General features: G+C 44.9%; 1 protein-coding gene across 2 annotated transcripts in view; it reads left to right on the top strand.

Annotated features, from left to right (window-relative positions):
- The window catches only part of taok2a (TAO kinase 2a), a 28,703-nt gene extending 3,428 nt beyond the window's left edge, over positions 1–25,275 (top strand). Inside the window, exons 2-20 of one of the 2 annotated variants that reach the window (XM_030736482.1) lie at positions 4,581–4,721; positions 11,321–11,392; positions 11,633–11,734; positions 12,560–12,605; positions 12,705–12,801; positions 12,925–13,038; positions 13,228–13,319; positions 13,398–13,491; positions 13,619–13,700; positions 13,797–13,967; positions 14,150–14,359; positions 14,446–14,574; positions 15,231–15,467; positions 15,695–15,823; positions 16,556–16,759; positions 16,871–17,110; positions 17,412–17,624; positions 19,534–19,716; positions 19,812–25,275. In XM_030736482.1, coding sequence (XP_030592342.1) covers positions 4,590–4,721; positions 11,321–11,392; positions 11,633–11,734; positions 12,560–12,605; positions 12,705–12,801; positions 12,925–13,038; positions 13,228–13,319; positions 13,398–13,491; positions 13,619–13,700; positions 13,797–13,967; positions 14,150–14,359; positions 14,446–14,574; positions 15,231–15,467; positions 15,695–15,823; positions 16,556–16,759; positions 16,871–17,110; positions 17,412–17,624; positions 19,534–19,716; positions 19,812–20,681 — 3,417 coding nt within the window. In that variant the 5' untranslated portion in view covers positions 4,581–4,589 and the 3' untranslated portion in view covers positions 20,682–25,275. Of the gene's footprint in view, positions 1–4,580; positions 4,722–11,320; positions 11,393–11,632; positions 11,735–12,559; positions 12,606–12,704; positions 12,802–12,924; positions 13,039–13,227; positions 13,320–13,397; positions 13,492–13,618; positions 13,701–13,796; positions 13,968–14,149; positions 14,360–14,445; positions 14,575–15,230; positions 15,468–15,694; positions 15,824–16,555; positions 16,760–16,870; positions 17,111–17,411; positions 17,634–19,533; positions 19,717–19,811 lie in introns of both variants that reach the window. The other variant, XM_030736481.1, reaches the window with a different exon arrangement.
- Positions 25,276–25,280: the final 5 nt, after the last annotated feature.

The raw sequence follows: 25,280 nt of genomic DNA, 5'->3' as shown, positions 1-25,280 counted from the left end.
TATTCCTTATATGGAAGCTATGATTGTTTTTCTCTCACTAATAACCTCAAAAACTGCAGTGAGCAGGTAGCTGGAAATGTGTGGAGGTAGTTGATGGTGGCCAGGCCAGTCACAGTAGTTATGGACTGCGTGCATTGACCAAAATGACGTATTTAAGGTTTTTAGACCTGTGATTTATTTTTTTTGTGTGATGCTGAACGGAGGAACACAGTGTAGTGCATTAATGATTATTGTTGGGTTTTGTGTGGAGATGGAGATTAGTGCGGGTAAAATGTTTGAATATGGAGACGAATTTAAAACCATTGTGGTGGTGGTGTTGTGTTGAAGGGAACTCGATCCAGAGTTTTAGGTCTTTAAAAGCATAAAAATATCACTGAATATCAAAGAGTGTCGACATTAGGGCTCCAACAATTCATCAACGTAATCGATGACGAGAATTAGTCGACGTGGAATTTTAATGTTGACGCATCATATTTTAAAACCCATTCATCGATTTTTCTGCTTATCGTGTGATTTTGTAACTGCAGTACACTGCAAGAAGATACGGGGCAGTATTGCTGCCATTGTCTGCCAATAACAACAATACCAATGAAGAAGAACATAACGATGGTGGAGACAATAAAAGAAGATGGAGACAGACTGTCAAAGGTGTGGGAGCGTTTGACAGAAACTAAAATAAAGCTGAATACAGAGCTTTCCTTCCACGGCAGCATCACTGCAGTGCTGAGCATTTAAAACGCCGGCGCCCTGGAGCTGTGACATCAGCTCTGGATGTTTATGTTAGTGCGTCGTAGATACCTGTTAATGTTTGTACAGTAATGTTTCTGTTAGTTTACCTGTTGGAAACAAGCTCTCATGGATGATGTTTGCTGAGCGCCACCGTTTCAGTGATGTTAGCTAACGAGTGAAGGACAACAGGAGCAGCTACACTGGCTCCTATTTTGTTTCCTCATATTAATATCAGCGTTCAGTCTGAATAATAAACCTCTGTATGAACTGAATCATCTGTAAACTTTTCAGCTGTTTTGGACGGAAAAATCTTTTTGATTTAATTTGAAGCCTTATTTGAACTTTTGGACATTTTTATTTATTTGCACATTATATTTTCATTTAAAAATAAAAACTGCATTCACTTTAATATGCATTTTTTATTTGATATTTATTGTGATGTCACATTAATGTTACACTCGATTAGTTTCAAACTCAAATTTTATGGGTCATTATTTTAATTGGGAGCAGAGGCAACAAGGTGATGTTAACAAATGGGCAGGCTTGAACAGGTGAGGTAAGATAGAAATAATCGTTGACTAATCAATAAAATAGTAGATTATTGGACTGCCAAAATAATCTTTAGTTGCAGCCCTGGCTGAGCTCTGCTGTAAGCTGCAGGGTGAGTGGCAGGATAAAGGTCTGTGGTTGGATACCACAGTGAAGGTTTAGCTAAATTAGGATGCTGCTTTCGCCCCCTCTGCTTCCACATTTTCAGATGGGTAGTTTTTCTTCTGACTGTAGCTGCAGGCTGCCGAGTGCCACGCGATATATAATTGGAAATTGGTTCACTGTTTAGAAGCCCTGTCAGGTCAGGGGGCGGGATGGTGGGAATCTGTTTCCTCACCCAGCACAGACCTCAACAGCGGCACGCTCAAAGGGGCGAGCCCGGCGGCGCAGCATTAAACGGAGACCCCGAGGCCGAGCGTTCGGTTACGCTGCCGCCTGTCCTCGGGGCTCCAGCTGACACTCAGGATGAGCAGCCACTTTAACCCCGTTACAGAAGGACGTCTGGTTTGTCTATGAGCACGGCTCAGTGTGCAGCCTGAGATTACATCCGCCGCTCTGATGGTTTGGCTTCTCTTTGGATTTTCATGGATTTATTTAAATCAGCGTTTGATTTGAGTCGGAGCGTCACAGTGGAGTCGTACGCTCTGATCTCCACGTGCAGCAGCCAGAACACGTGCCAGGCATTTCATTAAATGTATGTCATGAGTTTCTTTCTTCTCTCAGATGGGTTTTCATGGCAGAATGTAGATTTGAATCACTGCTGAGGTGTTTTTCAGAGCTTTTCAGTCCATGTTTCCACTACAGCTGCTGTTTCGCACTTCTTGCAGCTCCGAATGGTTTTCAGGATTTTATTTTTTAAGTGGCAGTGGAAGATTTGATGAGGAAGCTTGTGCATTTATGTGTGTTCGGGAACTTAATATAAAAAAAGACTTTAGGATGCTACTGGTGACTTATTTATGGATCATTAAACAGGAGGAAGAAGAAAGCAGCCTAAGGACCGAGGTTATACATTTATGTTGCTGAAATCTGTGGCCTATCAGAGCCACGTTCAGCAGCACATTCAGTGTAAAGCTCTGAGGTAGAGGAGCTGTTTCAGCATCACAATCCTCTCTGCTGAAGCTGTAGCACCACGACTGTCATTGGTGACAAGCAAGCATGCAGAGTTTCTGTTGCAGTGAATAATGCACACTGATGCAGTGACTTCAAGTTAAAGCAAGGCTGAGGCTGCATCTAACAGGCCTTCAGGTGAGCTAAAGGAAGCGGCAGTAACGTCTGACGAGCCCGCAGAGGAAACCTGAGCAAGAAGCCCAAACGGGCAGCACCAAGAGAAGAGTGATCACTGTGGCCGAGGTGGTGCTAATAACAAAAATACATGTTAGCAGGTAGCCTCAGACTACGGGGAAGCAGCGGAGAACAGCTAAAACTGAAGATCTGTTCAGCACAAGAAAATGCCAACGATGAAGAGAAGAACACACGTAGACAAACATGTCTGTCTCTCAGTAAATGATCATCATTCATATTTTTGAAGAGGCAGCATTGCACATTATTTATTATGAACATTGAAAGCCTGGATACATGAGAAGATCGCATCAGGAAAGGTGTCCAGTGTAAGAAATCTATGCCAACTCAAAACGTGCAGGACAACCCCTCAGAAAATAGGAAGCAGCCAAAAGTACCTTCTTAGTCTCTCCACTTATTAGGTGTTACAGTACAAGTGACAGTAGTTTGTGTAGGCAGTAGGGTTTTCACAGTACTAGAATTTCAAGCTCAGTTCCCAGAAATATACAGGATAGCATGGAGCAAAAAAATGATACAATTAATAATAGTACAAATGGGGATGTTCATGGCGACTAATATCTGAGATTATTTTTGGTCCATATTGCCCAGCCCTAGTAAGGATACAGTAACATAATTGTACGGTGAATACATGACAGATATTCTACGGTTCAGAGGTCGTGCGGTGCTGCTGCTGGCTCTGCTTTCAGTGGGTTTGGGACCGGCCCGTCGGCGTCTGTTGGGTAACTGCTGAAAGCTAAAGGTTAACATCAGCGTGCGCTGACCAAGCTAACATTCATAACTGTTCAATACTTCAGTGTTTCAGAAGCCTTACTGACCTGCTGAAATTCTTCAAGTGTCCGGTGTTGTGAGCTTGAGTTGTGTGTCTGCAGGTACTGTGTGAAGTTGTGTGTCAGCTGGACAAAGCTGTTGGTATCAGCACTGCTGCAAATTAGCTTTTCTTTTTTTGGGCATCTGGAGTCTCAGCAAATGACCGCATCTGGCTGCTCGTCAGAGCGGTTTCAGTTTGAGTTTCTCGTCTGTTTCCGTGTGAGTGCGTCTCCTCGGGCGTTTTTCGGCGGGGCTGCTGTCGTGTTTGCAGGGAGCGACTGTTAGAACGTGACTGCTCACACTCGGTGAGTGGATTAGTACAGTGTGTGTGCCTATTTTGGAAGCTGTCGGCCTTTCACGTCACGTTACTCTGCTGGCGTCACTAAAGCAGCCGAGACCCAGCAGTTCATCACTGAAGCCCATTCATGTTCAAGAGCCCTTTATAAAAAGCAGCTGCCATTTTGTCTCCCCCACATGGGTCTGTGTCACTCTCCCTCTGTGTATTGTTCCTGTTTGGCACTCCCATGGTGAAACAGTCCGGTTTTCCCTGGAACGCTCCGCAAGCCTCAGCTTGTCAGCTGGTTCCCAGATAGACGGGCTGAGGTGCAGAGCCCACGTTTACTGTCGGCGGTTATGCCAAAAGCAGCCAGCTGTGCCATTCCTGGTGTAGTATTTCAGACGCGGACCACAGACGGGGAACATCAGGGAAGCTGATGGAGTCTCTGTGAGGGAATACTGGAAGTAGGTCACTCTACAAGAGTAGAGGAAGGCATTTTCCAGCATGTTTAGCGCATTACTGCGATGGTTTTCTGCCCAGCTGAAGTGGAAATGTGTGAATCACACACTGCAAAAACAGCGCAGGCCCCCGCTGTCTAAGCCAAAGAGCCATCCAGCCTGCATCAGAGACCTCCTCTGATCCAGGCTGGACTCTCTGCAGTACTTCACTCAGAATCTTTAATGCTTTCAAAGCCTGTAAATGTTTGTGAACAAAGGAAGGTCAAAGGTCAGAATGATTTGAAACTCATAAACCATCAGATCCACAGGTCATGTTTGAAGATTTATTTACCTGCTGGGAAAAATCTCAGAAAATTCAGTGACTAAAACCCCAATAAACTCCCCTGTTTTGACCTTTGACCTGTGTTTTCACCTCGATTACAGTCTCCAGCACTGACCTGAGCACTCTTTCCATTCTCCAGGCCCTGGCCATGCCCTCGAATGCACGGGCGGGCAATCTGAAGGACCCCGAGGTGGCTGATCTCTTCTGCAAAGATGACCCGGAGAAGCTGTTCACCGACCTCCGGGAGATCGGCCACGGCAGCTTTGGAGCGGTTTACTTTGTGAGTAGAACCACAAGTCCGTCCGCTTTATCCACTTAAGCTGATGTTTGAGTCCTTACAGTCCAGGCTTGGTCTCAGTTACAGTCCAGCACGCCTCCATGTGTTTGTTCCCGTTCAGCAGCTGATGAGGTCCCAGCAGGAAAACCAGCATATGTTTAGTCTAAGCTAGCAGCTAGCATCGGTGTGCTTCTCGGTCCTACAGCTGGATTCACAATAAATCTGTTCTCATTTCCAAACTTTACCTTTAAGACTGAACTTTACTTTTAACCACTTTCTAACCCGCGACTGAAGTCGTGATTTTATAACAAAGAAGTTTATCGATTATATCAGCTGATGTTTTCCTGTCAGACACATGAAATCCTCACATTTGTCATGCGTGGTTCTTTGAGTCCTTACTAAGATAGTGTGATGCTGCAGTTTGTCACAGCGAGTCGTGGATTATTTGTTTCCTCTGCTCGGGTCAGCTGGTTGTCATTTTTGTGGCGCTCCAAACACTTGTTGGCAGCGGGTTTGTTGTGAGTGTCTCTCTTGGATGTTCTTCAGCGATAATCAAATCCTCTAAAATGTTAAACGATGTGTTGACAGGATTGTGAGAACTGCAGGTATTCGTAATTTCCTCTCCTGGAGGTAAAAAGTGGCAGAGCAGCTCTTTCTGCCATGCTCTCCTCTCCTGATGAAACACTTAAACCTCTGAAGTCCCCCTCTCTGCTTCAGACGCTTCATCTTCTTAGGAGCTCTTTTACGGGCTCAGATGATTTGTGAATAAATTTGATCTCTGCCAGGATTTAGTCCCGACTTTACGGGGAAAATGTTCTCAGTCGTGTTCTTAGTCCAGGAAGCTTCTTAGTAGACAGAAGCATCAGGATGGCTGTTTTTGCACCAGTCAGTGACTGTGTGTGTGAATCAGTTTAGGAAGCGTGGCACCAGAGCAGACATGTTTATTTAAAAGGACGGGGCTTATTAATTAACGCGAGCATTTAAATTCATCATGTAGATTTGCCAGATTTAGCCACACATCTGCATCAACAACTGGATGGAGAAAAAAACAAATTAACATGAGCAGATACTAAAATCACTCATAAACTCACAAAGACAAAAACACACCAGAATCAGGGACTTTGAAATGATGGGGGGGGGGGGTCGGACCACAGACGGGAACATCAGTAAAATGTAACTTGGTTACAATTTCACGGTGATGATATGAATTTGTATCTAATGCCTGCTTATAGTCTTTGTGGACTGGTCCAACGTGTCTGAGACTGAAGCTCATACAGATGTTCCACGTTTGTTTCAGCCCTCTTGTCTACATGCGGACATACAGCAGCTTATTCTTTGTGCCGAGATTATCGTGAACCAAATCAAATAGTTTGTATTGTTATCTGATTTATTTTAATTTTCTTCCCAAGCATTTGTCTTGGACGTGCTCACTGAGGCTCGAGCTGTGTGGGTTTTTCTTTAAAATCCGTCTTATCTGTCATTAATAAAGAGTGTGAATCTGAAAATGTCCCCCAGCTGATTAGAAAACAGTGGCAGCATAATGAGTGTGTGTGCTGCAGCTCTGCATCTCATTTCACCTGTAAAATATTCTCCAGGCTGAGTGGTAGACTCACACCTCCACACTGCATGTCTGAGTTTCAGAGGAGTCTTGCAAGGCCGTTAGAGATGAGCTGCAGCATTTGATGCTCCACATCAATTTGCATCAGTTAAGAGAACACAGTGTCCCCCTCAGACTGTTTGCAGGATGTCTCTGAATGAGCAGTCGTGGTTTACAGCGTCTGTTTCCTTATTTCCTGTCACATCTCCTGTATGTGGAGGACGTTCACGTTAAAATGAGTTCAGTGGATGTACGGTAATCCCTGAGAGCCAAAGGTTCAGGCAGCTCAAAGCAGTTTTCTTTTTTTTTTTTATATATATATATATATATATATTTATTAGGTTTTCAGAATACAACATACATAAATCATACATGAGTACGAAGCATATACAGTATATACACATACACATATACACACAGACTTGCATACACACCCATCTATGTAACAAAATCCATTGTGTAAGCAGTGTACTCTTATCCATCAAGCAATAAAAATAAAAACGTGCAATAACCAAAAAAAAAAAAACAAACAACAAAAAAAATAAAATAAAGAAAGAAAAATAATAATAATTTGTAACTGCAAGTCAGGAAAGTTATCCAAAAAAAAACTGATTACACTGCATTGAGTACAATTTACACTTAAAGATGATATTACCTGTCCGTAAGGGCATAGGTGGCACACTAAGAAACTGAGCGAGTGTCAGGGTCAACCTTGGATCGAGAAAGATAGTCCAAAACCGGTTGCCAGATCCTACAGAAACTATTAGAGAAACCCACAACATCATATCGTATCTTCTCCAAATGGAGAATCTCAGTAAAGTCATTCAGCCACATTTTAAAGTAAGGAACCTTGTCAGTTTTCCAAAGTCTCAATATTACTTTTTTGGCTATTACCATTCCATAGACCACCGTTGTTTGCATAGAGATGCTACAGTTTCTCAAAAAAAGAGAGTGCCCGAACAAAGCAATCTGGGGGTCAGGAACCAACGCGCATCCATAAACCTTAGAGAACAAGTCGAAAATCTCACACCAATAATGAAAGAGCTTGGGGCATGTCCAGAACAAATGAGATAGGGAGCCATCCGCGGACTTACATTTATCACATTTTGAAGATGTCGAAGGAAATATTCTGTGCAGTTTAATTTTAGAGTAGTGAAGTCTATGAAACACCTTGAACTGAATTAACTGATGTCTTACATTGATAGAGCAAGTCCAAATCCTCCCAAGACCCTCCTCCCAGACCTCACTCCCGATCTGCAAACCCAACTCCTCCTCCCATGCAACCCTCAGGGAGTCTGTGGTAAAGTTAATTCGCTCTGCAAATACGTCAACAAAACTCGTGATTAACTTTTTTGATCCTGGAGAGCCCAGCAAGATTTTGCATATTTTATTTTCTTCCGGGAGTGATATGAAATTCGAAAGCAGTTTTCTCTACGTTTAAATCTGCATGAAATGCAAAACCCTAATATGGTCATCTCAGGCACAGAAGCCCTGCCCACTAACTATGCAGACGTTCAGCTTACGAAGAGCAGCCAATCAGAGAAAGGAGCTCAAAGCTTCTAATTAGTGAAGCTCATGACGTTCAAGTATTGAAATGGAGGATAAATCATTTTAAAATCAAATGTTTTGTGGCTTTTTTTTTTGGTCTTAAATATGTGAAGCAGTTTGCAGAAACCAGGCTGAAGTCCAAAATGATTTTTTTTAACCTGTTTCCTAAAATTTCTCAGGTTCTAGATTAACGTGCGATCAACAGATTTCATTTTTCTCTATGGTGACGTTTTAACCCAAAGGCCCTCTGTTTAATTATTGTGGTTCATTAACAATGCAAATACATAAATACACTCCTGGTGCCACCTTACAAGAAGCCGTCAATCAGCCACAGTCCACACTGCGTTACCGCCGCAGGATGAAGACGGGAAGGTCGTCGGTGTTAACAAAGGGCACAGATTTCACTGGCTAACGGGCCAGCTCGCCCCTCCAGGTGCTGAGTGGATTTTTCCACACCGTTTATTTGCAGTTTATGCATCAAACTGTTCAATAAACTAATTTTCAGCTCTAGTTTAGATTTGCAGACAGTGGAGTTAACAGATGGTTATTCTTGATTGTGTCGTTGTTTGGCCGTTTTGGAGCACAGCTGGATCTTTGACCAGCTGTTTGCGTGCTGCGGCATTGTTGCCACCCCCACGCTAGGTTATAATGCACCACCACCTTCAGAAGGTGGAAGGAAAGCACCTGGAAGCTGTTTGCTGATGTTACAACAGGTGTAACGTGTGTTGCAGGGAGCCATTATGAGGAAGAGTTGAATACTTCCCAATGAAAATATATTTCCTTCTTGAAATGCCCCTAAAAGGTCAGCTCCCTAAACACCTGCGAGAGGAGGCCAATCAGAAGGCAGAGGGTGAACTAATGGGATACATCCATAAGATAAAGAAGCATTACTTTAAACTGTGAATCATGCTAAGCTATTGTAGTAGAGTCAAAGGATAGAAATGTGGAACTGGCCATAGGCAGAAAGGATCTCCTTTAATTCTAAATGTTAACTGTCTGTATTTAAATGCTCATTTCTGGGATTGACAGCAGGGATGATATTGTTGCATCACAGGAGTGATATCAGGTCATTACAATGCAGAGTGACTTCATCTGGTGCCTGTAAACAGCATCCTCACTCAGGATTCAGGATCCAACACTGTGAACAGCTCTGAGAACATCGAGTATGTGGTTCAAAAATAAATCGTGTAGTTTGGATGACTAATGGATCATTGTGTCCAGCTCTGTTCTCGCCTCGCTGAGTGAAGCTCATCGATCGTTTGGCTCCACCAAGTGGGCCTAAAATTAACCTGCACGAAGAGACGGGAGGAAAACGGCACCGATTTAAAGAAACGTGTTTCTGGCAAACTAATTACACTGACTTATATTTAGAGCTGGATCAGGTGACCCTGAACCCTCCCTTAGTTATGCTGCTATAGGCCTAGGCTGCTGGGGGGGTTCCCATAATGCATAATGAGTGTTTCTTCTTCATTCACTCTGTTTATACCCCACTCTGCATTAATCATTAGTTATTATTAATCGCTGTCTCTCTCCCCTCACAGCAGATGACTGACACACATACACACACACACACACACACACACACACACACACACACACACACCCCGAGCCTAGTTCTGCTGGAAGTTTCTTCCTGTTACAGGGTCTTTACCCTGTAATACAGAGCACCCTGGAGAACTGGAGCTATATAGATGAAGCTGAATTGATGGGGGAGTAGCAGCAGTTACAGGAGTAAAACCTCTTTTTTTTGCTTTTCTCGTGTCATTAAAACATTATTGTAGAAGAAAATGGTGTAACAAAGGGAGCTGATTTTAGTGTAATGGTGTCGTTCACACGTGCACATATAACCGGGTTACAGTCGGCTTTCACAGTAAGCTGATTTTTCTCAAACGTGAAGCAGATGAGGGGCGATGCAGTGTTTTATAATCAGGACGGGGGATTAGAGGAGCGCACATTTCCCTGTACATCAGATCATGTTTCTAATCCATTTTTAAATGAAAGCAAAGACGTGATTACATTCAAACACTTTCCTGTTGTGTCAGAAGTGAAACCAAAACAGCGCACAGAGGGTTCAGTACCCGAGTCTTAAATAAACAGGAAAAGTGGAGCAAAGGTTACTTGATTGTCTCCCATTGGAGAAAATTGATATGGAACCAAACATTAAATAAAAATTCACATGAAACGGGGACAGTTCAGTAAATACAGACTGTACCGCCCTCCTGAGGCAGCATGTCGCATGAATATAAACGCTGAAATAAGAAGCTAATCCTTTCAAAGTAAGGTCAGGAGAAGGGTCAGGTTTAGTGATATTTGATCAAATCTGAACCGCTTATTAAAAATCTATAATTATCCAGCAGTCTGTGAGTAGTGGGGAAATAATACCTGATCACTGGTTTGATATAAGATGTGTTGGCATTAGAGCAGATTTTTATTTAAATTATTCTATTTAAAAACATCACTCATCAGAAGAATGGAAATCTGCATGCTTATAAACACTTATGTGGTTGCCAAACTAGAACCGGTTCCACACGTTTCCACAGGTGCCATGCCAAAAACCCGTCACCGGCACCGTGCTGTGAAGTTCCTCGGCCCGAAGCCAGCTGATTCTGATGGCCACGATTTTCCTCCTACAGTAATTTCCACACCCTCTGGTGTAATTTTACTGCATTCGTCGACAGATCTCAGTGCTTTTAGCATGGATGCTATAAAGGGTGGATGTAGCTTCCAGCTCCAACAGGGAGCTGACGCAGAAGAGTCTTATCTGCATTCTGCTTTAAGACCACCAGGGGGCGATACCTGTGATCACAAACAGATGACTGGCCTTTATAAAGGTGTGTGGGGCAAAAACAGCCTCTGCTCTGACCCCTGTGAACACTTTCCTGCAGAGTTTATGTGCTAAGTCAATCATTTTGGGTCATCCATCCTCTTCTTATCCTTTTCAGGGTCGCAGGGGGGGTGGAGCCTATCCCACCTGCCACAGGGTGAGAGGCAGGTTACACCCTGGCCAGGTCATTAGTCTGTTACAAGGCTAACACAGAGAGACAAACACTCACACCTATGGGCAATTCAGAGTCACCAGTTAACCCCACTACCTGCATGTCTTTGGACTGTGGGAGAGAACCCACACAGACATGGGGAGGACATGCAGGCTCCACACAGGAAGGCCAGACGGTGGATTCAAACTCATTTTGGATCATATTGAATAAAATGTTTTGATCATTCTAAGAAAGCAGCAGGTGACCTCACTGTTTATACTCTCAGTTTCACAGGAAAGCTTCCAGGTGTGGTTTTCAGGCAGGATGTACCTGGAATAAATAAATAAATAAAATAAACTAAGGTTTATTTTTGGAAGCTTCTTTTCCAGGTACAGAAAGCCAAGTTACTCTGAGGTTACTTGTGTAACCTCAGAGTAACTTGGCTTTCTGAGTGCTGATAAATTGTTTCTGTTGTCCAACAGGCCCGAGATGTGCGCAACAATGAGGTGGTGGCCATCAAGAAGATGTCCTACAGTGGAAAGCAGACCAACGAGGTAACGAACTGGAACGATGAGTCTCTGCAGGCTTCCTGTGTCTCAGTGTCGGTTCTTTAAAAGGCCACACAACGAGCCTGGATTTAACAATCATATCTGCTCACACTCTTATATTAAAAAAAAATGTAACAAGATATTGTTGAAAACATATTTTCAGTTACAGAGATCACTTCTTTAAATGTATTTAAAACATATTTGAAACACTCTGGAGAAGGTCTGAGTGTTTTCCTGTCTGTGCAGAAATGGCAGGACATCATTAAAGAGGTGAAGTTCCTGCAGAAGCTTCGCCACCCCAACACCATCGAGTACCAGGGCTGCTACCTGAAGGAGCACACGGCATGGGTGTGTACTGCTGCCGACCCCTGTTATTACCCTATTATACTGGAATAAAACCAGTAAAGAGGAGAGGAAAAATTGTGTTAACATTTTTCTTGGTTTTATCTCTGTATTGTAGCAGACCGTCATCTCTGACAGGATTTTAGTATTTCTGTTTGTCCCTCGGACTCTCCGTATCGTCTTTGTTTGTGTTCAGAGTGAAGTCTGTAAACTTAAACTTCATGTTTATTAGTTTATTAAAGGGCAGCTGAGGTCGTGAGTCGATGTTCAGCTGCTGTACAAATGAAGCTTTAAGCTGTGCTCAGCAGGCTCTGTCCGTCTCTGTAAACTCACGCTGAGTCGAGTGTAACGGGGAGCTGTTGAATTCATCAATTCAGGCTTCACCAATCAATAATCAGAACGTTAAAATTCTTCTCTCCATCGTAGACGAGTCAGGAGCATTTTAATCAGAGTCCTCTGAGCTCTGTGTGCAGGACTCGTCCTCAGAGTGAAACTGCTGACCTCCTCTGGTTACTGCAGGGACTTCATATCAGAGCCGTCTGAACTACAGCAGGTTCAGAAACATAAATGTTGGAACATATATAAAATATTTCATTACTGATAAGTGACGTTAAATAATCTTTTACCTGTTGATCTGATACCCAAAGATTTTCTTTACAGTGGAAAAAAAACATGAAACAGCAGATTCTTTACTTGGAATCACAGATTTGATTAAATTTCATCCAGTAATTAAATAATGAATTAATGAGTAATGTTAAAGATGATTTCTCCCAGGGGGGCGTCGGGTGTCTGAGCTCCTTCACTCACGATGTCTGACCTCTGTTTCCTCAGCTCGTGATGGAGTATTGCCTCGGCTCGGCCTCAGACCTCCTCGAAGGTTCGTCCAGCGCAGCGTGCACGTCACCTTTTACAGTTTTTATTCATTATTATATTTTTGGTTTTTATATGAAGCTCAGTCTCTTCTTTCTCCTCGCAGTTCACAAAAAGCCACTCCAGGAAGTTGAAATAGCTGCTATTACCCATGGTGCACTGCAGGGATTAGCATATCTTCACTCTCACAATATGATTCACAGGTAAGATCTGTTTTCACTGTTGCTCCTAATTTGACGAACAGACCCTCCAAACACAGACTGATGTGTAGATGCAGCAGCTTCAGCTCTCAGCGATGAAACGCCTCAGTTACTTCTGTCCTGCAGGGACGTGAAGGCAGGAAACATCCTGCTGACGGAGCCGGGTCAGGTCAAACTGGGGGACTTTGGCTCCGCCTCCATCGTGTCTCCGGCCAACTCCTTCGTGGGGACGCCGTACTGGTGAGTGTTCCTCCTGCGCTCTTCTTCTGATGCAGTTTTAGTTGTTAACAGGCAGGGAAGTAGAAGGGTCAGCTGATCCGCTCTGTAAGAGGGGTTTTGAGTCTGATGTAACACAGCCTGTCATGCTGATATTGAGTTTTCTCATTTTCTCCATCCTCTGACCTCTGACCTCTGCTCTGTCTTCTCCAGGATGGCTCCAGAGGTGATCTTGGCCATGGACGAGGGCCAGTACGACGGGAAGGTGGACGTCTGGTCTCTGGGCATCACCTGCATAGAGCTGGGTATGAGCTGCAGTCTGTGGTCTGATGTGTGTGAGTGTGGGTCTGTGATGCTAAGTGTCGACTGTCGTTCTTCCACAGCGGAGCGGAAGCCCCCACTGTTCAATATGAATGCTATGAGTGCCTTATACCACATCGCTCAGAATGAAAGCCCCGTCCTGCAGTCCAATCACTGGTGAGAACATCAGCGTCTCATCTCCTCTGAACTTCCTCTGACCTGCAGTTTGTGTTGAGTTCTCCAGTTTTGGAGATATTGCTGTAAACTACAACAATAATAACATTTCTTACTTCATCTTGTTCAGGTCCGATTCCTTCCGCAGTTTTGTCGACTCATGTCTACAGAAGATCCCCCAGGACCGGCCTACCTCGGACGTGCTTCTCAATGTAAGTGCTGTTAATCCAGCATGACTTCATGATTTCAAACAAGGAGAAACTCCTCTGCTCCGTGTTCACCTGCTCTTTCCGTCCCTCCTCCTGCAGCATCGCTTCTTGTGCCGCGAGCGCCCGCTAACCGTCATCATGGACCTGATCGCACGCACCAAGGACGCAGTGAGGGAGCTCGACAACCTGCAGTACCGCAAAATGAAGAAGATCCTCTTCCAGGAAACCCAGCAGAACGGCCCCGTCACCGAGGGAGTGGAGGAGGAGGAGGTGAGGAAGAGGAAATAAGGATGCTGATATTTAGATTTTTGTTGGGCTTGAAATACAAAAAAAAAGGAAACTAACCACAAAACATTTTTCTCTGTTGGCTTCTGTTTAAGCTGGACGCTCACTTTATATACTGTCAGGGTTAATTTATTAAAGTTAAATTACTGATTTATTTTGTGTGGCAGGAGGTGGAGCCGTACCTGCTGCAGACAGGCACCGTTAACAGCATGGAGAGCTCCCAGTCTGTTCCCAGTATGTCCATTTCAGCCAGCTCCCAGAGCAGCTCGGTCAACAGCCTTGCCGACGCCTCCGATGACAGCAGCAGCGAGATGGCCATGATGCAGGAGGGGGAGCACACCGTCACCTCCAACAGCTCCATCATCCACCGACCGACGGTAAACGCTTCGCTTAAAGTTCTCTTGAGACTCAGTTCACTTCCTCTGGGTTCACCATCACGATTCTTCCTCTCCCTCCTCCTCAGGGTCAGGACAACATCTACGACGACCCGTACCAGCCGGAGATGGATCAGCCTCAGGCTCCTTCGGCTGGACGCCGGCGAGCCTTCTATCGCAACCGTGACCACTTCGCCACCATCCGCACGGCCTCTTTGGTAAGATCCTTCACAGGTACAAGGCTGCTGTGACTGGAGGGACTCGCAGGTTGACACTGAGCGTTTTGGATCATGTTTGCATACGAGGAGCTTTGCACGTTAAGGTTCTCTCACATGCAGATATTTTATTTTCTGTGTTCTTTATGATAAATAAGTAAACAGTTTCTGGAGGTGAACCTGTGAAAGGGTGTTTAGTGGCAGCAGCCTGTCTCTGGGTCACCGAGTCTCACCTGCTTGGAGGTGCTCGTTTGTTGTCTGTCCTTCATCGCTCACCCTGAAGCAGCCGCAGACCTCCCACGGTGCAGGCAGAATGATGGGGACTAACGCTTCCCCTTGAGATGACCTTTAGGGTCAAAAACTGTCACCAATCCTGGAAAAACTCCCCCTAGGCAAACTTTTGTCCCCAACACCTCCATCCATCTTCCCAGCTAGTTTTCCATAGAAAGACACTATAAACAGGCTCATGCTTCAGTGTCTCATGTTTGAAGTTAATGAATAGACCTGTTAAATAATCAGTTACCCTTACTGATCATGAAGCAGCAGCATGGTTTTCCTAGTATTCAAGCAGCCCTGCTGAGCGGTACATAAATGACTCTTTTTGGGCTCCTGCTCTTAAACTGGAGCGCTGATCTGTCCCTCTCCCCGGCGTCCTCCAGGTGACCCGTCAGATCCAGGAGCACGAGCAGGGCTCGGCGCTGCGGGAGCAGATGTCCGGCTATAAACGCATGAGACGGCAGCACCAGAAGCAGCTGATGAGCCTGGAGAACAAGCTGAAGGCGGAGATGGACGAGCATCAGCTGAAGCTGGACAAAGAGCTAGAGAACCAGAGGAACAGCTTCTCTACAGAGGCCGACAAGCTGGCCAAGAAGCACCAGGCCATCCTGGAGAAGGAGGTGCGGTGACGGGGTTAACAGTTCTTAAAACCTTTGTAGGGTCTGGTTATCATTTCCTGTCTTGAGTAACAAAAACAGATCAAAAGGCTGCAGGTTTTTAAATGCAGCTTTCAGGTGTTTTTACAGGAATTCAGTAAGTTACTGTTTTACTTTTTTGGGGGGGTGGGGGTCTTAATGTGAATTATCAGCTGGGTTGCTGTAATCAGCCTGTTTGTGTCCTCGTGCAGACAAAAGCAGCTCTGACGGAGGAGAAGAAGTTCCAGCAGCACATCCTCGGCCAGCAGAAGAAGGAACTCACCGGTTTGCTGGACTCTCAGAAACGGCAGTACCGCCAGCGCAAGGAGCAGCTGAAAGAGGTCGGAGCCGTTTGTCCACAGTCAGCATCACTGTTGGTGCAGGGGGAGGCTTTGCAGTGCGCGCTGAACCACACGTGTACTTTATCTTTTTAAGCAGCCGTTTGTGCTGACGGCCTGTAAATCACTGTATAGGTTGTGTGTAAATAAAGCAGAATGGCTCAGTGAGGTAAAAATCACACACAGTAGGAACTCAGTTTAATACAGTGAAATAAAATAAAGCAGCTCAGTGTGTTTGTAGCTCATTTGGCCGAAGATTCAATGGAGAGAAAAAAAATCAGATTTGGGTCACTTCAGGCTGCAGTGTGAACGTAGCCTTTGATACATCGTCCGAAAACCGCACACGCAGCCAACGTCGGCGGGACGTTCAGTTCACAGAGGGATTGTTTGGGTCTGCTGATGTCGACTGATGTTTGTAGCAAAATCCTGTCTTGTGTGGTTGGTAAATTCCTCCAAACTCCCGCCTGCTAACGTAGCTCTCCATTTCCAGTCAAATTTATCAGCTCCCTTCATGAACTCATGCGTTACATTCATGAGTTACAGATAGCTGGCTTGCCAAGATTATTGCTAGTAAAATCAGATCTCAGTGAAAAGTTGGCTGCCTTGTCAGATGCCTGAAGTGATTTGTGATACTTTTAGAGGATGTCAAGCCAACAGTAAATCAGCTGATGATGTGAATGCTAATTTGAAGCCTGTCTGGCTGTTGGGCTGCACTGATCTCTGTGCCCTGAACAGGAGCTGAGCGAGAACCAGTCGACACCGAAGCGGGAGAAGCAGGAGTGGTTGATCCGTCAGAAGGAGTGTCTCCAGCAGATGCAGGCGGAGGAGGAGGCCAGCCTGCTCCGGAGGCAGCGGCAGTACTACGAGCTGCAGTGTCGTCAGTACAAGAGGAAGATGCTGCTGGCTCGCCACAACCTGGAGCAGGACCTGCTCAGAGAGGTCAGACGTGCGACAGGAAATGCACACAAACAGAGCTGAAGTATTAAAACTGCCATGTGTGTATTTGTACTACTCAGAGGTTCTTACTTTCCCGCTGTCCCCGTCCTTCAGGAGCTGAATAAGAAGCAGACGCAGAAGGACCTGGAGTGCGCCATGCTGCTGCGGCACCACGAGTCCACCCAAGAGCTCGAATTCAGGCAGCTGGGCACGATGCAGCACACCCGGGCCGAGCTGATCCGAACACAGCACCAGACCGAGCTGACCAATCAGATGGAGTACAACAAGCGGCGTGAGCAGGAGCTCCGACAGAAGCACGCCATGGAGGTCCGGCAGCAGCCCAAGAGTCTGAAGGTACCTCAGTGAGAATTTCCAGCACGCGATGCTGATTCGACCGGTCCACACATTTAGGTCACATGATGCAGCAGCGCGGTTGCGGTTCTGCTGCTTTCAGAGGCCCCACCCCACCCGAGGTCTGGGTGGGTTCTCTCACAGCACAGACACATACAGTTGGTGATTCTAACAGTGGAGAATCACTGAGTGGAGTTTTTCACTCTCCAACAGGGTCCTAAAAAGTTCTTCAGGTTTTAAATTTATGTGATTACTTGTTCTTACCTGTGGACGCCCTAAAACACTGAATGTTTGTGTGTTTCAGTCCAAAGAGCTGCAGGTCAAGCGTCAGTTCCAGGAGACCTGTAAGATCCAGACCCGTCAGTACAAAGCTCTGAGGAACCACCTGCTGGAGAGCACTCCAAAGTCCGACCATAAGGCCGTCCTCAAACGCCTCAAAGAGGAACAAACACGTAAGCTGGCCATCCTGGCCGAGCAGTACGACCACTCCATCAACGAAATGCTGTCCTCTCAGGCTGTGAGTAAGGCAAGGAAACCTGCGCGCATCTGCACACCTGACAACCCCCCACACCTGAAAACCCACACACCTGACAGCCTCCTACACCTCAGCACACCTGAAATCCTGCACCTTAACACCAGAGGCCTGTACTATACGGCAGGATTCCAGCATATCCAGGTAACTTCAGGATTAACCTGGGTTATCAGCATTACAGAGGCTGCTCACTTCTTACATCGCCATGGTAACTTGAGCTGCAGACCTAACCTGCTCTAGAGATTAGAGATCAACAGGTGTGAAATCACAACCTACTGACCAATCAGATCTCTGGAAAATAGCCTCACTGTTCTGGAAGGTCCCTGAGAGCAGAGGGCAGGTTTTTGTCTTTATCCGACGAGCTTCAGTAAGAAATGCAGATCGTCGAAGGCTATGCTGCATTTTTTTATTTTGTTTGTTTGTTTCCAGCTTTATTGATATTTAAGCTTTATCTGATCCTAGAACAGATCACCTGTTTGTGGACCTCATGTCAGACTGGTGAGCAGGCTGATGTGGAGTAGCAGTTAAACTCCATCAGCTCCTCCCTCCTCGTGATGCTTCAGCTCTTAAAGCTCACACACTTTGAATCCTTTTCTCACACACACTCACTCTGCTGCTGTTACCTTCAGTCTGTTCTCACATTTTTCTAATATCAGCATTTTTTTTTCTTCCTTTGTAAAAGCAGCTGTTCTGCTGTCAGACCTGTCCACATTTCTGATTGGTCACATGCTGCAAACTCCGCCTCTTCCCTGTGATCGTGCTCATAGCTGGACTGCTAAACCCCGGGTTAGCCGGGCTTGATTCCCAATGTAAAGGAAGCCAGATTAGGTTAAGATATCCTGGATATGTTGAACTTGCTTCATAGTACAGGGCCTCCCAGAGCTTTTAATGAATTATTATTATTATTGATAAATTATCTAAGCAGCTAATAAAAACTGCAGCTCATTTAAAATTTTTTAAAAATTTGTTCTTTCACCTTCAAAACTTTTTGGTCAGAGCAGCTTAAAGAGTGAATAAAGATCCATAAGTGTCATGCAAAAAATCTCCACATAAATAAGTTGAAAAAGGAATGTATAAATAAGCAAAATAAACATAATCTTAATAATAATAATCATCATAATTACTTGTAATTAGAATTTTTATCAGCTCTCCTGTCAGCTGATGCGATACCGAACCGTCCGTCAACTTTTTGCTGAATTTGCTGCTTCAGTCATTTATAAATACTCTCTGGAGAAGGCGTTACACACCAGGGAGACGGGTTTTACTGTTTTTATTTATTTATTATTTTCCAGAAATCCTGCACATTGATGTTTACCTTTTTATCCCGACTCCTCCCTCCATCCCTCTTTTGAAACTTGGTATCAGGTTTCGTTGTGCAAAGCTCAACAAAATGCTGCAGATTAATTTCTGATTTTGGACTTTTTACATTGTTTTTGTGTCAGCGTTTATTTGGGTCTGCAGAACGTTCCAGAGACTTTCAGGTTTTGAACTTTATATCTTTTTAAAAAAACCCAAAATATCAGCTCAGCGATGGTCGACCTGCAGCCAGATTACTTTCTGTTCACACACTGTACGAGTAAAACCTTTGACACTGAAGGCCAACAGGTCTCTAATTATTGTAAACATAAAAACTTAAAAAGAAGAGTAAAGAGATAAATATGGGTAATTAATACAAACAGAAATGAAGAGAAAAATGAATTTAATTTTATAAATTAATGACCAAATGTGTTTATTCAGTGTGCAGCTGAATGATTTTCATCATTTTATAAAATAATAAACCAGTGAAATAAAAGAACAGAAAAATACAGTTTCATTACAAACACATGCAGCACAGTTATTCTTCATGCTGCTGTCAGATTGTGCGTTGCTCATACCGAGGCTCTTCCTGTTACAGCTGCGGCTCGATGAAACGCAGGAAGCTGAGTATCAGGTTCTCCGTATGCAACTGCAGCAGGAGCTTGAGCTGCTCAACGCCTACCAGAGCAAGATCAAGATCCACACGGACACCCAGCACGAGCGTGAGGTGAAGGACCTGGAGCAGAGGGTGTCGATCCGCCGGGCGCTGCTGGAGCAGAGGGTGAGGATGGGTTATGATACAGATTTATTAACTACTCAGCACAACGCTCGTTTGCATCCTCCTCAAGCTCTGACCATGACTTCTCTGTCCATCAGATCGAGGAGGAGATGCTGTCTCTGCAGAACGAGCGCTCAGAGAGAATCCGGACGCTGCTCGAACGCCAGGCTCACGAGATCGAGGCCTTCGACTCTGAGAGCATGCGTCTGGGCTTCAGCAACATGGCGCTGACCGGCATCCCGGCCGAGGCGTTCAACCAGGGCTACCCGACCCCGAGCCCGTCTTCGGGCTCCGGCGGCTGGCCGTCACGGCCCGTCCCGCGCTCCGGCAGCCACTGGAGTCACAGCGTGCAGAACTCGGTGGCGACTCCGTCCTGGCGCAGCCAGAATCACGGCGGGGGAGGCTTCGGCCGCACCGAGTCCATCGCCTCCTCCCACGGCCTCGGTAGGGACAGCGAGATGAGCAAGAGCCGAGGCCACCCCTCTTCCTCCTCTTCCTCCCATCACCAGCAGCACTACCTCCCCCAGCACTACCAACACCACCAGAGCACGCCACAGCTCTACCGCGACACCCACGAGCGCGATTCCAGGGAACGCGAGCGCTCCAGGGAGTGGGTGGGAGGAGGGGGGCACTACTCCCATCATTCCCAGGGCCACCACCTCTCCTCTCACGCCTCCTCGCAGTCGCTGGCCCTCCTGCCTCCACCGCCGCCACCTCCCCCAATCGCCCTCTCCTCTTCCTCCCCTCCCTCCTCCGCCTCTTCGTCCTCATCTTCACAGGGGGGCTATGGCGGTGGGGGTCTGAGTGTCAGGGGCCCCACCCTGATGGCGCTTAGGAACAGCCCCCAGCCGCTGAGGAGAACGGCTTCCGGGGGGCCCGGTGGCGGTGGGGGGAGCGACGGCGGGTTGACCCGGAGCACGTCTGTGACCTCGCACATTTCTAACGGCTCTCACCTCTCCTACTCGTGAAGCCGCCGCGGGTTTCCTCCCGGCTGCTGACCTGCTTCTCCAAGGGGAAACCGAAGCCAAACGGCGCCGGGTTTGAGACGGAGGTCAAACTCCATCTTTAGCATTTCGATACTAAAAACTCGCCACAAGTTTTAAAAAGCCGATTTTTGACGCCTCCAATCTTTAGAGAAGAGAGAGGACACCTTCAAAGAGCCACTATAGCTGCACGGAAGCAGCGATCCAATCAGAGTCTATAACACGTCCGGGTGCTGCAAAGCGAACAAGTTGACCCGGAGTCAGTTTGTTCGCTTGGCGACAGGGCGAATCCATCGCACAGTAATGAAGTTTAAACATCTGTCGGGTCGGCTGCAGGGGAGACGGAGCCACGGCTGTGGAGCTTCCACTCGGCTCGCGGTGCTTTAAAAACCACTGTAACTATGTACATAACTGAACTGCAGACGCAGTTTCTGGTTTCTAAGTGTTTCGTACGTTCAGTGGGGGCGGGGCCTGAAGGCGGGGGTGTACAGGCATTGACCAAGGGAAGATTTCTTCAAAACAACTTTTATTTGTAGTGATAAGATTCTGTATATGACACTAAAAACAAACACTGCCATCTTTCTGTTGACCCGAGACAAACCTACCACTGCCCTCCGATTCGCTTAAAGGAACCCGCCCACTTTGCGACGAATCGCTTCACTGTCGATGCGATCAGTACGGGAAGTCGCCCCAGTTTTGTCTGTTTTTCTCTGGCTTAGCGTTGACATTGGAAACAGGAAGCTATTGAGACAAGACAACCAAGTTTATGGGATCTGTGCACAATGACATTTTCACTGTTGTCTGAGGCAGACATTCTACTTCCTGTTGATCCCATCGTACAGAGGTGATCCACAGTCCAGCAGGGGGCGCTGTGAGAGTCCTCGGCAAACAGGAGTTATTCCACCTGCTTCCAGACAAAAGTGCACATTTTATTTTAGTTCCACGATTGGATAACGTGTCCGAACTGGGAGAAAAATTAACTCGTCCTCAAGTTTTCCTCAAAATACTACCATTCTGCTTATGAGTGCTGATTGGCCCATTAAGGATTCAGGACAGGAAGTCCTCTGTAGATGGCTCCCGTTTCCAAATGATGACTACAGCAGGCTTTGGAAGCGCAGTTAAAGCCCAGCAGAAGCAGCTGGTCATGGTGGTTGAAGGTCACACTGTCAGGAGGCCGCTGCTCGCTTCATGCCGCAAATCAAAATGGACGATGCAGCTTGTGGTGCTTAATACAAGAGTTTTTACTACAATAGAAACCCATAAAACCTTGAAGTGGAACTTTATTTTCACCACTTCTGACAAAAGTTTCCAGAAGAAAAATGTTCACCCCACAAAATTTATGTTTTTGTTTTATAGCTCCGCAGAGGCTCGAGAGCGCCCCCTACTGCAGCGTAATTAAGGGATCAGGTGCCACCTTTTGGTACTGCTCAGCAATTAAAGGTTAATTACTTTGAGTTGAATTCCCAAACAGGCAGGCTGATTATAATTAGCAAAATTAAACAAAAACAATTCATAAATGAATTTGACTGATCAGCTGATCTGGTGCGCGCTGTGCAGAGGATTCGGATTCAGGTCAGATCACATTTGACTGAAAACACTAAAATCTGTTTGCTCTTTAATCGCGCTCACTGTGAGCAGTTAAGAATAACTTGGAGCTGGTTTTAAAAAGTGTGTTTGATGCTTTGTTTTCCTGTTTTTAACGCTAAGCTCAGCGAGTCGGGTCGTCTTCCTGCGCTGAATCTGAGCGCTCGCCGTCAGGCGTTTCGTTCCTTTTAAGCGGCGCTGCCACATCGTGTGCGTGCACGTGTGTGCGCTCGCTGCAGAACTGACAGCAAACCCCTCCCTGCCCCTCCACCTGCCCCAGCCACCACCCCACACACACACACACACACACACACACACACACACACACAGTCTGCATCTGTAGATAAGGTGTACACGTGCGTCACAGATTAGTGCAGTGCATGGAGTTCATGTACAGGCGGCGTTTGTATGAATAAACATGCACACTACCTATTTATATAAATGCTCCTAAATGTAAGATACCTGTGTACAGGTAGCAGGTAAACTGACGATTGTTCGCTGTCCAGACTCTTCTGACTTGTACATAGAAGCACTAATAACTCTGAGGCTGTTAGAGTAATAATGATGATTATTTTGTCACGTGACTTGATTTGTAGACGAATAGATGCCATCATTATTATTACCTCTACTGCAGCTGGAATATTTATGTTGTACGCTAATTTTTAAAAATGTTAATTGCCAATTTTGACCACTAGGTGGGGAATAAGCGCAATGTTACTGTGATAGAGCTATAAAAATATTAATGTTTCTACAGAGGACAAAAAGGACTCCCTTTCCCAGCATTCCTGTCGAGGTCTCAGGGTGGGAGTCTCCAGTTCTGGGCAGGGCTGCGTTTTTTTGTTTTGTTTGTTTATTGGTTGTTTTTTTTGAGCCAGTATTAATCCATTGGACATATTTCCTGATCTTTTCACTACCTTTTGGTGCCATGTCTTTATTTTTTTTTTTTTAGTTTTACGCTTCGCACTCTTTACAGTGCGAACAACTTTCCCAGAAACACTGTAACACCTGCAAAATACAGAAGCCCAAAGGTGTCCAATATTTATTTAAAAAACTCAAAAATGATCAAATGTTTTAATATGAGCAGTTTTAAAAATTCAACTCCTCAATTCATTCTTTCATATTTGTCAGTTGAACACTGAGCTGTCGGGGTGATTGAATTTTGGAATTGATTCTCAAAAAGGTGAAATGTTGAAATAAATGGTGAGAAGTTTTTAAAAAATCAGTTATATGATTAAGGCCACGATGACTTAAAAACGGGCTTCTGTGAAACATTTGGGTCATTAGAATCAAAATGGAAAAATAGAAACAAAAATCATTTTTTACCATTAATGAGTTAACTTTTAAGACTTTAAAATATTTTCCTTTCAAGTTTGTTTGAATGAATTTGAAATGATTTGAGTTGGAAGTGAATATTGGCATCCTTGGGCCTCCGTAGGGGAACTCTGCTCTGCGTCCTTTCCAGACGAACACCTCACGGTTTCATTTTGCACAGGCTGAATGGGTAGAAGATCTTCGGCCTCTGACCTCTGGGTGGTCAGACGCCGGCTTTCTGTCACATCTACCTCATTTGCACTGATAGGAGACGAATGTTCAGGTGGACTTCAGAGGGAAAAAAAATCTTTTTTTCTTTTCGTTTTCCTTCTCGTTTTGTGCAAATGTTGATGGGATGAAGAGTGCAAGCTAGAGGGGACAAACTTAACGCTCAGAGCGGAAAACTGTCCGCGGGACGTGCTGGACTTTAAAGACTTTCCAGGAGACGCTGTGCTGAGGACGATGAGTGATGGTGGGTCAGGGTGGATGAAGTGCTCCTCCTCTTCCTCAGAAAAAAGTTACAAGTGCAAGATTTCATTTTGCCAACATTTTTGTTTTGAGCATTTTATTTTGAAATGCTGACCATTCCTCAAGTGTTATTTTGCCAATCAAAGCTGCAAACGCAGGAAGAGTCCACATCATCTTCATCAGCTGGGAGCAGTTCGCTGACTGCTGGATTTCTCTGTTTTATTTCATGGTCGGAATTCACAGAACGTTTCGGGAAGCGTTCGTATTTGCTGTCGTCTGAGATAAAAGTTACAGAAATATTCTAATTTTCTGGTTGAAAAATGCCTTTTTAAATGTGACATCTATGTATTAAGAGCCAAAAACTGTTAATCAATTAATGTGATTTGGAAGTTTGTTGGTAATTCAAGTCATTTTATTGGAAAAATGTAAAATATTTGTAATTTCATGCATTTCTAGACCGTTTTCACTTTTCTTTTATTTATTTATCTTTAATTTCGGTAATGATGATTTTCCCCCAAAACTTTAAATCTCACTGTATTTTTTTTTTTTTTTTTAAACGTCACTTTAGATTCTGGTATTTGACATTTTTAAGTCGAAACACTTGGTTACATTACTGTACAAATTTACAGTCCAAGTCTTAAAAATACAAAGAAATTCAGTTTAAAATTGCATAAATTAATTTGGAATTAGAAATCATAACTCAAGGACGTTATGACTTATTGTTCAGTTATTGAGTTATTTATGGATTCACCGTTTCAGCTTGTCTTTACTCACTTTTCTATTTTTTTTTTTCTCTCAATGTTCTCATTCTCAGACTGGTCTGATGTGTTCAAGGACAGTTTGACATTTAAAAACTGAAGGTTTTTTCTGTTTGAAAATGTAAAGTTACTGATTTTAGAAGTTGATGGCAAACATTTAAATTTTCCACAACAGCAAACTCAGTGTTTCCATTTGATTCCTCATGTTTACTGTTGCAGCTTTAAACTTTAAAAAAAAAAAAAAAATGCCCAAGGCGTTTGTGGCCATCAGTGTGAGGAGGACGAAGAGGAGGATGCAGGTTATTGCTGTTTGAGTGCAGAGCAGGATGAAGGTGTGTGTATGTCGCAGGAGGCCGGAGTGAAAACATTCAGGTTGAGTGTTTGAGGAGCATTGGAAAAACTAGTTGTACAGAAACATAATAAAATAATTTTGGAGAAATAAAAGGACAAAAACAGAAGTGCT

The sequence above is a fragment of the Archocentrus centrarchus genome, chromosome 8 (assembly GCF_007364275.1).
Source record: "Archocentrus centrarchus isolate MPI-CPG fArcCen1 chromosome 8, fArcCen1, whole genome shotgun sequence".
Classification (NCBI taxonomy): domain Eukaryota; kingdom Metazoa; phylum Chordata; class Actinopteri; order Cichliformes; family Cichlidae; genus Archocentrus; species Archocentrus centrarchus.
This window is presented reverse-complemented; position numbering and strand designations above follow the sequence as displayed.